This window comes from Mauremys reevesii, linkage group 3 (assembly GCF_016161935.1).
Source record: "Mauremys reevesii isolate NIE-2019 linkage group 3, ASM1616193v1, whole genome shotgun sequence".
NCBI classification, from domain to species: domain Eukaryota; kingdom Metazoa; phylum Chordata; order Testudines; family Geoemydidae; genus Mauremys; species Mauremys reevesii.
The window spans coordinates 20,424,126-20,437,529 of record NC_052625.1 but is presented as its reverse complement, the minus strand read 5'-3'; the positions used below and the strand labels follow the sequence as shown (position 1 = coordinate 20,437,529).

General features: G+C 37.3%; 1 protein-coding gene across 6 annotated transcripts in view; it reads left to right on the top strand.

Moving 5' to 3' along the window:
• The window catches only part of USP34 (ubiquitin specific peptidase 34), a 310,790-nt gene that overhangs the window by 35,940 nt on the left and 261,446 nt on the right, over positions 1–13,404 (top strand). For all 6 annotated transcript variants that reach the window (XM_039529334.1, XM_039529332.1, XM_039529335.1 and 3 more), the window contains exons 3-6: positions 39–459; positions 5,556–5,606; positions 6,529–6,678; positions 11,669–11,736. In XM_039529334.1, the coding sequence (XP_039385268.1) occupies positions 39–459; positions 5,556–5,606; positions 6,529–6,678; positions 11,669–11,736 (690 nt within the window). The remainder of the gene's footprint in view (positions 1–38; positions 460–5,555; positions 5,607–6,528; positions 6,679–11,668; positions 11,737–13,404) is intronic.

Below are 13,404 nucleotides of genomic sequence, written 5' to 3'. Positions count from 1 at the left end.
CAGGAATTTTCACTTTTTTATTTTGTTTTTGTTTGCAGACAATGTCTGTGCTGCTTCAAGGAGTATAAGCATTTGGAGATCTTTAACCAAGTAGTATGTGCGCTTATTAACTTAGTGATTGCCCAAGTTCAAGCTCTACGGGACCAGCTCTGTAAACATTGCACTATTAATATAGATTCAACATGGCAAGATCAGAATAATCAAGCCAATGAGCCACTGAATGTAGAAAGAGAGTCTCATGAAGAAGAAAATGGAGAACGACAAAAATGCACAGAGAAGAAGTTAGACTCCACAAGAACTTGTATCCTGACAGAGGAAGAATCTGCAAAGAGCACTGATGCTTTTAGCTTATGGAGCACTGATGAGAAGGAAAAACTGTTGCTGTGTGTGGCAAAAATCTTTCAGATTCAGTTTCCTCTGTATACTGCTTACAAGCATAATACTCATCCCACAATAGAGGTATATCTTATCCTAACTTGTGCATATTTTGTTTTTTTGTGAAACACAGAGTAGTTATCATTGAAGGTTAGTCTCTGCTTGGGTGGTTGTAGTTTTCAAACAGGATGGATGGGGATGTTTCAGCTTTCCCACTGAATTCACTGGGTCTTTCCATTGATGCTTTTTGGGAGATGAGCCACTCCCTTAAATACATTCTTAAAATAATTCTTGATTGGTCTAGGTAAAAGCAGTTAATAAAATGTTGGATCTAATTGGATAATTTGAGTTACCATATAGTCACAGTATTAGGAAGGCGAAAAGGGACCATAATTACGGCTTCCTTCCAAAAATAATATAATGTAGTTTAATTGCTTTTTGTTTAAATCTGTTGTTATAAACAAAATTTACAAACTAAAACTTGCATGAGACCGCACTTTTTTGCTGTTCTATAATCAACTGAATAACTGTTACAGCTGCAGCTCTGCAAACTTGACTACTGTCTTTATAAGTTTTTCATTGTGATGTTACTTTGTTACTGCTAAATATATATTTTTTACATAATTTATTTTGAAAAATGCACCCTCAAAACTCATTTTTTACAAACTTTTCATTCCCAGATATAGAAGGAAATGCTTTTGTAGCTATATTGGGGACTCTAGTTGTCAAATTAAAATAAATTTGTTCTTGAAAAGGTTTATTTTAGGTTACAGCTGCGGAAATCTGTTCCTGACTAAATAGAGCACATGCTACACTTATATATTACTGAGATATGCGTATATTTGCCGTTGTTAAGAAAGTTTATACTGAGAAAATGCATGAGCAGCCGTTAATACATTTATGTGGATGTTACAAAATATTGGCGCATTAAAATACAATTATCCAAACCCACAAACTTAAAGCTGTGTCACTGCTTTGAGTAGATAAGCTTTTGGTTTCACATTATTACGCTATTTGCTCTTAACTTGTAAAGATATATGTAAATGATATGTGATTTAGCATACGTGCTAGTGTGTTTGCATGAGTTATATTCAGTCCTTGAATGAGTAGATCTCACCAAAAATTGGCAATAAATGTTGGTTTAGTTGAAAATTATTAAACTGGGAAGATGAGTGATTTTTGTTTTGTTTGGGGCATATTTGAGTATCTTTGCTATATTCGATCATGTTGGAGTATAAATCTGTAAGTTAAAATGTCAAACTGTATTTACAAATATCTTCCTTCCAAAAATAATATAATGTAGTTTAATTGCTTTTTGTTTAAATCTGTTGTTATAAACAAAATTTACAAACTAAAACTTGCATGAGACCGCACTTTTTTGCTGTTCTATAATCAACTGAATAACTGTTACAGCTGCAGCTCTGCAAACTTGACTACTGTCTTTATAAGTTTTTCATTGTGATGTTACTTTGTTACTGCTAAATATATATTTTTTACATAATTTATTTTGAAAAATGCACCCTCAAAACTCATTTTTTACAAACTTTTCATTCCCAGATATAGAAGGAAATGCTTTTGTAGCTATATTGGGGACTCTAGTTGTCAAATTAAAATAAATTTGTTCTTAAAAAGGTTTATTTTAGGTTACAGCTGCGGAAATCTGTTCCTGACTAAATAGAGCACATGCTACACTTATATATTACTGAGATATGAGTATATTTGCCGTTGTTAAGAAAGTTTATACTGAGAAAATGCATGAGCAGCCGTTAATACATTTATGTGGATGTTACAAAATATTGGCGCATTAAAATACAATTATCCAAACCCACAAACTTAAAGCTGTGTCACTGCTTTGAGTAGATAAGCTTTTGGTTTCACATTATTACGCTATTTGCTCTTAACTTGTAAAGATATATGTAAATGATATGTGATTTAGCATACGTGCTAGTGTGTTTGCATGAGTTATATTCAGTCCTTGAATGAGTGGATCTCACCAAAAATTGGCAATAAATGTTGGTTTAGTTGAAAATTATTAAACTGGGAAGATGAGTGATTTTTGTTTTGTTTGGGGCATATTTGAGTATCTTTGCTATATTCGATCATGTTGGAGTATAAATCTGTAAGTTAAAATGTCAAACTGTATTTACAAATATATGTGATCTCAAGTATATCTCTATTAATGAACCAGAGAATGTTAGGATTCCAGTAAGTAAGACTTTCCTACCACATTTCAGCATGGCCTTCATAATTTCTTTTAAACTTTATCATCATAAATAAATAGGTCTGTGATACAGCTGCCCACTAGTAGAGATCAATGAGAGTAGGTCTATCTTTTTGTCTTTCATACCAGTTAAAACTAATGTTAATATGAAAGGGATTTTGCCTTTGTGCTTCATAGGGTCATGGAGTTAAAAAAACTGAACATGAATTTTTCTCCCTGCCTTCACAGGAATATGGCAGAAACAGCTCTGGAGCAATTTTTTATGTATAAATACACTTGCTTCACTTAGAGAGATGACAACAACCTTTTTTTCTTTTTGGAAGTATTTGTGTGTCTTATTTTTTGTCATTGTGCCATGAAGAGTTAGAAATCTCAAACGGGACATTGGCAGTATTTTTTTGGCTGATGTGCTGACATAGTGTAAGAAGACCAGCCACTAACATAAGTTGGGTGGCTGCATTGTGGCTCACCAGTACTCTCAACAATGTGACATCTTGAGTCACTGACCACTCAGATTAGTAAACACTATTATGCCATGAATATATCAAAATCATGGTCTGGAGAGAGAGATGAGAGAGAAGAAAACTTTTTTTGCTGTCTAGGCAGGTCAGAAAAAATGATTCCCACTTTCAGCTAGTTTCTTATACCAAATTTGTAATTTCTTCAGAGAAAGGATTGATATATCTGTGTTTGGAAATCTTCTAGTACATTTTGATTTCTACCTTAATATAATAATGATAATGACTAAGTCCTTCAGTGGGTTTATGGGGAAATGTGAAGTGTGGTCAGTCCTTCAGAATGTTCTGTATCAGATATAAACTGATGCTCTTACCAGGTACTTGATGGAACCTTTGCAGATACTCACACATCTGGGAGAAGAGAGATTTCTAATGAGCAGAAGTCCCTTCTGTCAGAAAGGGTCACAAAACTGCAATATCTAACAAGAAGAAGAAAACAAGAAAAAAGATGATCTGTTGGTATATAAGCCTACTGGGGACTCTACTGTCCTGCTCTAAGTCCCATAGGTTAGGGGACGTTTCTACCCCTTGACTTTTTTTTTACTAGCAGCATGCATCTCTATTATAGCAAAGATTGAGGTAAAACTGGAAGAGACTAATGAGAGTTATCTGAGCTGAACAGAGAAAACATCCTGAAGGAAAATTTCATTTAGGAACCAGAAAGGGTGCAACTGACGATGGATGCCAGCCCAGAATACTGGGATCCCCCATAGTCATATTGACAGCACAGAGGACCTGGCCTTCCAGGACAAAGAACTGGCATATACATTTGTTGGATTTGAGGGCAATAAGACCTCTGGACAAGACAAGTACACCTTAATTCAGACAAGTTTGTGGTCGTGGTCTGTTTAAAATCAACAGGGACCATAAAAACAGATGAAGGTGTTTTCACCTCTGAGTTTTTTTTGCTTCCTTTGGTTCTCATAGGGAACTCTCTTCTGTTACTTGGCTCAAAAGGTGACCTTGTGGAAATCTCAATGCCCTGAGTATTCCGTTTAGAATGCCAAAGTAGGACTGTCAGATTTTCAGGTTAATTCTAGCCAAGTAAGTCAAACTCTTTCTCTCTCCAATGCTGCAGAGATCTCTTGCCACATTGTTGTCAGTGTTTACTCCAGTATGGCTACTTCATAGGAAGAGAAGTCTTGAGGCAAGAAGTATGCAAAACAGCTACTATCACTAAACTCTATGCGCTGAATGCATAGATTTCCACTGTCTTTCAGCTGCCAGGTGCTAAGAGCAGTACTTTAAATGATGAACAATTCTACTTCCCTCAACAACTGGTAATTTTCCCATGCATAATCTGTTTCTGGTAGTGGCATGGGCAGAGCACAGAAATACTCTTTTTCTTATTTATTGGCCAGAAAAATGTGTTTTAATACTTAAAAATAATTAAAGAACACTATTGAGTGATGATTTGGAGTTCAATGTGAGGGGGAAATATGTAGTATATTTAGATTCCTATATTGTAACCTTAGTGAATAATTTAAAGTTTGATTCCATCACAACTAAAATACCCCCAGTAATGTGGTTTTAAATGATACTCTGGAAATTAGTCAATTTGAAATTAACTCCAAAAACTTCAGTTAAATTAAATGTTTAAAAACCTTCCCCCCCAACCCCCGAATTTAAAGGGAAATCGTGAACATGAAAACTAGTAATTATTTTTTAAAGTAAAAATTAGTTTGATAGTATTTCAATAAGTTTTTTGGTTTCACAATCACATTTTACAATTTTTAAAAATGTTTTCTCTTTTGCTGTTGGAAAGATTCATACAAACAATATGGGAAATTGATTTAATAGGGGGGAACAGTAAAATAGACTGTCTACAAAATGCTATCCAGCGCGCAATGTAAACATATTAGGAGATGTTGTTATTAAACTCTTTAGTTATAGTAATCTTGAATGTTACTTGCAACAATAATAGATTTAAAAATTGAGTGACGGATGATTTGTAATTTGACAGTTTCCCTTTAAGGATACCAGATACAGGTTCTACAAGCTGTCAATTAGATGTTTGTGTAAGAATGTTACAATTGGACTTGAAGAAGTTTATTAAACTGAACTAGAATGACTAACTTTAAACTTTTTAGCTCTTGAATATTCATTAGGTTTATGATTATACAGTATATTCTCTGTTCATTTACCTATGGCAGTTCAGATGTTTGGGTACATTACTTTCCTGCTGGTAATGGAAACATCTGAATTGGTATAGAAGAACTCCAAGAAGGAAAACTATTAGGTATGAAATTTCCCTGTATGGCTGGAGCATTGTCCTGAGTTTATAAGTACATATTTGTAAATACAGTTTAAAAAAAAAGTTTAATCGGAAAATGCAAAAGTCAGTGTGGCAATTTTAAAATTGGGTTTTGTTTCCTTCATACAATTTGTTTCTATTTCTATTGTTAGCTAATTATATTTATCTCTCTCTTTTTTTAAACCAGGATATTTCTGCCCAAGAAAGCAATATATTAGGCGCGTTCTGTGATATGAATGTAAGTCATATATATTTCATTGATTCATAGACTTTAAGGCCTGAAGCGATCAAAATTATCATGATCATCTAGTCTGACCTTCTGCACATCACAGGCTACAAAACCTCACCTACCCACTCCTGTAATAGCTCCATAATCTCTAGTTGAGTTACTGAAATCATCAAATCTTGATTTAAAGATGTCACGTTACAAAGAATCCACCATTTACACTAGTTCAAAACAGTAAGTGACTAGTGCTGTGGAGAAAGTGAATGCCCTCTGGGGTCTCTGCCTATCTGACCTGGGGGAAAATTTCTTCTCAACTCCAAATATGGTGATCAGTTAAACCTTGAGCATGTGGGTATGACCCACCAACCAGACATTTGGGAAAGAATTCTCTGTAGTAACTCAAAGCCCTCCTCATCTAGTGTCCCATCTGAGGCCGTGGGAGATATTTGCTAATAGCAGTCATGGATGGGGCCATATACTATTGTAGGCAATCTCATCATACCATCCCCTCAATAAACTTATCAAGCTCAGTTTTGAAACAAGTTAGATTTTCCCCCCTGCACTTCTCCTCCTGGAAGGCTGTTGCAGAACTTCACTCCTCTGATGGTTAGAAACCTTCATCTAATTTCAGGCCTAAAAAAATTGATGACTAGTTTATATCCATTTGTTCTTGTGCCAACTTAAATAACTTAAATAACTTCTCTCCCTTCTTTGGTGTTTATCCCTCTGATGTATTTATAGAGAGCATTATGAAATACAATTAACATGTTTTCGGTGACTGTAAAATCATCATATTTATTGTTTTATAGACATATGATACATTGATATTGCTCATCTGAACTCTTACCTTATATGTATTTAGTTTTTTGTTTTCAACAGTAATTTGTTGTGGTTTTTTTTTAATAAAACTTTTTATATTCTTCTGTTTCTATAGGATGTAGAAGTACCATTGCACTTGCTTCGTTATGTTTGTCTATTTTGTGGAAAAAATGGCCTTTCCCTCATGAAGGATTGTTTTGAATATGGAACCCCTGATACATTGCCATTTCTTATAGCACATGCATTTATCACAGTGGTATCTAATGTAAGTATTGCCTGGAGTTGGTTACATTTTTAAACAAAAATGCAACAAATATAAAGTGGGATAGACTAAGTCTGGGAAAATTTGAAGAGAGCCCTGCAATCAGGAAAAAGTCACAATTTTCCCCTCATAGAGAGAAGGGTGTCTGGGGATTGCCCTGTCCAGCAGGGGCAACATTTCACTCCAGTCATTACCCTGAGATCTATTGGAGGAATAGTGGCATCTATAGGATATCTTGTTTTTCCTTCTCTTCCTAGACATTCTGGTTGCAGCAAAACTAGGTTAGGAAGGTATCCCTTGGTCACTACTGGCAAGAGCTGGAAGACTCTGGTAGAGGGAGTTAAAGCATGTCTGTGGAGGTGGTCATGTGGAGACTGGAAGTGGCATGAGGATGTGATGGGAGGGGATGTCTTGCTCAGGAACATGGGTGTAAAGGAAGACAGAATTTTGCCCATTAAGTTTAACTGTAAATACTTAATGAGTGTCAAGTTTGCAGATGACACTAAACTGGAAGGAGTGGTTGATACGCTGGAGGGTAGGGATAAGATAAAGAGGGACCTAGCCAAATTAGAAGATTGGGCCAAAAGAAATATGATGAGGTTCAACAAGGACAAGTGCAGAGTCCTGCACTTAGGACGGAAGGATCCCATGCACTGCTACAGACTAGGGACCGAATGGCTGGGCAGCAGTTCTGCAGAAAAGGACCTAGGGGTTACGGTGGACGAAAAGCTGAATATGAGTCAACAGTGTGCCCTTGTTGCCAAGAAAGCTAATGGCATTTTGGGTTGTATAAGTAGGGGCATTTCCAGCAGATCGAGGGATGTGATCATTCCCCTCTATTCAGCACTGGTGAGGCCTCATTTGGAGTACTGTGTCCAGTTTTGGGCCCCACACTACAAGAAGGATGTGGATAAATTGGAGAGAGTCCAGCGGAGGGCAACAAAAATGATTATGGGGCTGGAGCACATGACTTATGAGGAGAGGCTGAGGGAACTGAGATTGTTTAGCCTGCAGAAGAGAAGAATGAGGGGGGATTTGATAGCTGCTTTCAACTACCTGAAAGGGGGTTCCAAAGAGGATGGATCTAGACTGCTCTCAGTGGTAGCAGATGACAGAACAAGGAGTAATGGTCTCAAGTTGCAGAGGGGGAGGTTTAGCTTGGACATTAGGAAAAACTTTTTCACTAGAAGGGTGGTGAAGAACTGGAATGGGTTACCTAGGGAGGTGGTGGAATCTCCTTCCTTAGAGGTTTTTAAGGTCAGGCTTGACAAAGCCCTGGCTGGGATGATTTAGTTGGGGTTGGTCCTGCTTTGAGCAGGGGGTTGGACTAGATGACCTCCTGAGGTCCCTTCCAACCCTGAGATTCTATGATTCTATATTTCAGAGGTTGGCAAACTTTGGCTCCCGGCCATCAGAGTAAGCTGCTAGCGGGTCGGGATGTTTTGTTTACTTGGAGCATCTGCAGGCATGGAGCTCCTCAGCTAACTGTGGCCACAGTTTGCCGTTCCCAGCCAATGGGAGCTGCGGGAAGTGGTGCGCCATTTCCCGTAGCTCCCATTGGCTGGGAACGGCGAACCGCGGCCACAGGGAGCTGAGGGGCTCCATGCCTGCAGACGCTCCAGATAAGCAAAACAACAATGTATTAGATATTCAATTAAATAATTCCATAGAGTTTTAAATCATCAGATTTTGGTGTAGACCCGTTTATAAGCCAACCCCCACTTTTTGATGCATCACCTTTTTACTAAAAAAATATTCGGCTTATGAACAAGTATATATGGTACTTTGGATCAGATCCTAGGTGTTCCCCATTCCCATATTCCTGTTACTCTCAGGTGCCACAGGGTAGCTGGAAAGCTGTTCTAAGTAGGCAGCTGAGATTTAATCTTTTATAACTATGATTGGAAGAAAGCCAGCACTGGTGAGTCTACAACTGCTCCTGGTTTAGGAGGGGATTCTCAGGTGAGCTAAAAACTAGCGGGTCTTGGTTAGGGAATGCAGAACTCCCTCAATCTTGAGCTGTTGGAGTAGTCCTTAGGCAGGCATTTCAGCTGACATGATTTAGAGTAACTCCAAGGCTATAATCCAACTACTATGTGACTTTTTGTCCCATCCACTTCAGTTTATGGGCTTCACAGATAAATTAATGCAAGATTTATGAGTGGCCCTATGAATGATAGCCCAGTAAGCAAATCTGCAGGGTAGCTCTGCAGTCTCAACTATTACATAATAATTGGTGTGTAAACTCAGAACTGTAGGGTAATGTTAGTTAAATGCATTTTCACAGTAGTAGCAGCTCTCGAGAATGGCAGTTAACCAACTCTGATTGTAAAGTTTCTTAGGCACACTGAGTCTTGGTTTTAATTTGGAGCTCTGGGGAAGGATATATTATTTTGTCTGCATAACCTGTTTAGCTACTGTATTATTGATTAAAAAATTGTTTTTCTGAAAACAATTAGATTATGGAGAGACCATAGTCCTTCCATAGTCAAGTTGGCAATAAGTATCTCATAATAAAAAATTTGGTCACTAACATCCTTGTATATTTAAAATAAGGGATTCTGCTTCCAAATTTGACAGTTAATTCACAGTAGTGATTTCATTTTTTTCTGAACATTTCAAGGAAATCCAGCAAGTAGTTTTTTTTCAGGTGAAGGCAATAAAAAATGTCTCCCTTTGGAAATTTTTGAAACTTGTCTGGTTCATGTTTCTCTGTATGGAAAACAGACCAAATATAACTAAGGATTCACAAGGGATATATCCATCATTAACTTGTGAACATTTTAGTTTTCAAGGCAGTAAAATCCAATCTATTCTTAAGGGCATTAGTTAAAAATTAATGATATAAGAACAGCCATACTGGGTCAGACCAATGATCCATCTAGCCTAGTATCCTGTCTTCTGACAATGACCGGTACCAGATGTTTTAGAGGGAATAAACAGAACAGGGCAACTTAGCATGATCCGAGATGGAGTGTCATCCCAGATCATCTTGGTTAATAGCCATTGATGGACGTATCTGCCATGAACGTATGTAATTTTTTTTTGAGCTAGTTATACTTTTGGCCTTCACAACATCCCATGGCAACAAGTTCCACAGGCTGACTGTGCTTTGTGAGAAGAAGTACTTCCTTTTGTTTGTTTTAAAGCTGCTGCCTATTAATTTCATTAGGTGACCCCTAGTTCTTGTATTATGTGAAGGGGTAAATAACACTTTTCTATTCACTTTCTCCACACCATTCTTAATTTTAAAGACGTCTGTCTCATCCCCCCTTAGTTGTCTCTTTTCTAAGCTGAACAGTTCCAGTCTTTTTGATCTCTCCTCGTATGGAAGCTGTTCCCTACCCCTAATTATTTTCTTTGGCCTTCTCTGCATCTTTTTTAATTCTAATACGCCTTTTTTGAGATGGGGCGACCAGAATTGCACACGGTATTCAAGGTGTCAGCATACCATGGATTTTTATAATGGTGTTACAATATTTTCTGTTTTATTTTCTATTCCTTTCCTAATGGTTCCTAACATTCTTTTTGACTGCTATTGCACATTGAGCGATGTTTTCAGAGCTGGTTCATCCTGTGTGCAAAGATGTCCCGAGTAGGACATTTGATTTAGAAGTCCTCTTTAATCCTTTCATCTACACTACTGCACTTTGTGGGGCTGTGCACAGTGCTTCACGAGTGAGTCAGCAATGACTACAGTAGGGAGCTACTGCCAGATCCAAGTGATGTGGTCCGGCATGGTGGAAGAGAAAGAGGCCAGTGAGTTGAAATGCATCTGATATTACTGTTGTGCAGTATCTCAGGGTGAAGTGCTGTAAGGTTAGAGCTCCTGTTTGCCTCATTGCTTGGATGTTCAATTTCTTCTTTCAGAAATGCAGGCTACACATTTTTTTATCTTACTGAAAAGTGCACTGGGGATTGCAGGGGGTTTCCAGGAATTGATATTGTGGGGAAGAGAGCACAGACGTGTAGATCAGCTCTTTCCCTGAAGGTGTGTCAATATCAGAAATGATGTGGCTTTGCCTACCCCTTCCGATACAGACATGTTCATATTCATGGGTGTGGCTGGGATGCTGGGGGAGGAGGAGTTAAGGGTAGAGTGAGGATCGTGAGTAAGGCCAGCCTCTCACACTAACTCCACAACAGTGGGTTGCCTCTCAAAGGGTGGACTAGTGACTTTGGGGATAGGTGGATAGTGAAGGGTAGTGTGAATTCAACTTGTTGGCAGTGGGGCATCCCAGAGTGTATTACTTCTCACATATTCTGTATATCTGTCTTTTGGGCATCCCAGTCCTTTGCAGAGGGAGTATGAGATAATTGCTTTGGTTTTTCCCAGAATGCATTGATACAGATAAGGTTAGCACCCTGCTAAATGTGGATGTGCAAACATGATGACAGAAAAGCTGCTCTGAGCCACGTTACATTTAACTGGGTAAGATGGTCATGCCTCTAACTGGCAACAAAACCACAATTGTAGTTGTAATGTGGATGAGCCCAAAGTATCAAATCTTCCACAAAACTCAAATAAATGGGTATGATCAACATGGCCAAAAAGGATGTAATCTTCTTGTAGACCCCTTAGAAGATAAAAAATCAATTACGAATGGAGGGCAGAATAGGAGCTGTAGAATGCATTAGGTTGAAGAAACAGGAGGGAATACAGAGTTCAGAAATGAAAGACATTAAGGCAAAGCAGTGTATGTTATTTGTTTACACTAATTTTTATCTTATTTTTCCTGTTGATTAGCAGAAAAAAAAGCGACTCTGGATCTGGGTTAATTTATTAGCTGTAGAAAGTTGCCCCAGACTATACTTTTGAAAATTGGAAAAAATCTGATTGGAAGTTACACAAATTCACAAAAAGCCAACAGCCCGAAAGCCTTATTTAGACAGAGTTTTGCATTTTTAAATCTTATTACTGGCCTGTGCATTTTAATTGTTCTGCATAAATTTATATAATTACAGTTTATCTATTTTTGTATTTGCTTTATAGATCAGGATATGGCTACACATCCCTGCTGTCATGCAGCACATTATACCGTTTAGGACCTATGTTATCAGGTAAGCTTTAAATATAACAAAAAGTTTCATTGTTTGACAAAACACATTTAGAACTTCAGATTGTACTAGAACTCAAAGTTTCTCAAAGTTCAAGCCATTTCTTTGTTTAGTCCACCTGCTCAGGGTTTAACTGATAGCCATATTTGGCATTGGGATGGAATTTTCCCCGGGTCAGGTTAGCAGAGACCGTAGGGGGTTTCGCCTTCCTCTGCGTCACGGGTCACTTGCAAGTTTAAACTAGTGTAAATGGTGGATTCTCTCTTAACTTGAAGTCTTTAAATCATTTCTTGAAGACTTTAGTAACTCAGTCAGAGGTTAGAGGTCTATTACAGGAGCGGGTGGGTGAGGTTCTGTGGCCTGCAATGTGCAGGAAATTAGACTAGATGATCACGATAGTCCCTTCTGACCTTAAAGTGTATGAGTCTTTAACATTTCAACAGTCAGAATCAAAGTATCATTTAGTTTGGGGCAAATCCATGTGTCAGTAACTTTAGTAATGGCTTTAATAGTCCCAATAAGACCATTTTAAATATTGGATTCAGTCCTATTCTAAAGTCTCATTTCAGGATCAATTGTAATACATTTTCACTGTATGCAGCATCATTCATAGAAAGATTACAAAAGATTTGTAGTGATACTACATAGAGTTTGAAATGATCTTATTTATCATGATTTCCTATATTGATTTTTAGAAATTCTCAAGGCAGAATTGTAAATTCACAATAATCTCAAAATCTTAATCTAGAACTGCTGAAGCATGTCTCTAAAGTTTTTAATTGTGTCTCACTTTCCACATTTCCAGCTGGCAAGAAGTCAAATATCATTAAGACTGTACTCATTCTTTTGTATCGCTAATTATGTTTAGTCCTGATAATTTTGGATATCAGGCTGTCTACAATGAAAAATCCTACAATTAAATTATTTGTCAGAATATTTTATTGTTATGAGTGCATTAGTTATATTAGTTCTCCAAGAATCTAAGGGCTTGTCTATACACAGTTATTGTACTGCTGTAACTATATCGGTTTAGAAACAGTTAGAATGAAAGTGACACAATCCCCTAGTTATACTGAGCTAAAGATGCTTATACCAGTACAGCTTATTTCCTGGATATAAGCATCTTTATGCCAGAGTAACTATGTCCACGCTAGGGATTGTACCACTTCAAGTATATTGCTTTAAAATCACACCCCTAACCAAAAGAGTTAAATTGGTACAGAAAATGAGTGTTGCTCAGGAGTAAATTTTTATATTTTAAAAAGAATTTTTTTTCCTATTCCATGCATGTGCATGCGTGCATACACATAGTCACAAATTGCTCTACCACCTAGGTGATGTAGACATAATTCAAATAATCTTAACTCAATATCCCTAAAATGCTTTGAACACTAAAAGCCATGAAACATGATCTGTAGTATGAAATTTGATTGTGAACATGGATGTTAACAATATTATTAGCTGAGGCGGAGCTGAACACTGGTTAATTGTAAGTATAATCAAGGACAAACTGTGTTCAGCTAACATTATTACTGAGAATTTTCTTCCCAAAGTTAATTTTTGAAGTGTATACAAATATGAGTTACTTCAGCTATAGGATGCAGTAACACTTCCTACATGCATATGGGTGAGGGAGCTAACGGGATCTCTGGCTTGTTTGCTACTGGACTG